Source organism: Penaeus monodon, chromosome 33 (genome assembly GCF_015228065.2).
Source record: "Penaeus monodon isolate SGIC_2016 chromosome 33, NSTDA_Pmon_1, whole genome shotgun sequence".
Lineage (NCBI taxonomy): Eukaryota > Metazoa > Arthropoda > Malacostraca > Decapoda > Penaeidae > Penaeus > Penaeus monodon.
This window is the reverse complement of record NC_051418.1, coordinates 6,003,769-6,004,239: the sequence shown is the minus strand read 5'-3', so window position 1 is coordinate 6,004,239 and position 471 is coordinate 6,003,769. Positions and strand designations below refer to the sequence as shown.

At 35.0% G+C, this 471-nt stretch overlaps 1 protein-coding gene across 1 annotated transcript in view; it reads right to left on the bottom strand.

Annotated features, from left to right (window-relative positions):
• Positions 1-471, bottom strand: part of LOC119593964 (very-long-chain 3-oxoacyl-CoA reductase-B-like) — an 8,885-nt gene that overhangs the window by 3,706 nt on the left and 4,708 nt on the right. The window contains exon 4 of the mRNA XM_037942985.1: positions 163-334. Within this exon, the coding sequence (XP_037798913.1) occupies positions 163-334 (172 nt within the window). The remainder of the gene's footprint in view (positions 1-162; positions 335-471) is intronic.

Below are 471 nucleotides of genomic sequence, written 5' to 3'. Positions count from 1 at the left end.
ACCATTTCAACCTTCAAACAAAGACCTGCATATGCATTTCAGAGTAAAACTGGAAACAAATCTACAAGAAAACAGTACTAAAAGCAGATTTCTTTATATCGCATTTACTTGACATAAAAAATATAAAACAAAGCAAAAGCACATGAATATAAGGCAACTTACTCATCTCCGTTCTCTAGGTTATTGAAGTATTCAGGGTGATCGTAGCTCATTCCCACATTGTTGACAAGAACGCCGATGTCCATGCCGGCCAATTCTTTCCTCAGGCGGTCATAGATGTCAATCTTGGTGAAGTCCACGTCAATGATCTTTGTCTCCGTTCCATATTTACTGTCTGAAGAAGGGAAAATATGATAAATTAATATACCCAGCATCTACAATATGTTACAGTAGATATTAACTAGAGACCAAATGCCTTTCTATTTTATGATTAAATGTAACTAATATATAGAAGCTGAAGTTTTGTTACAG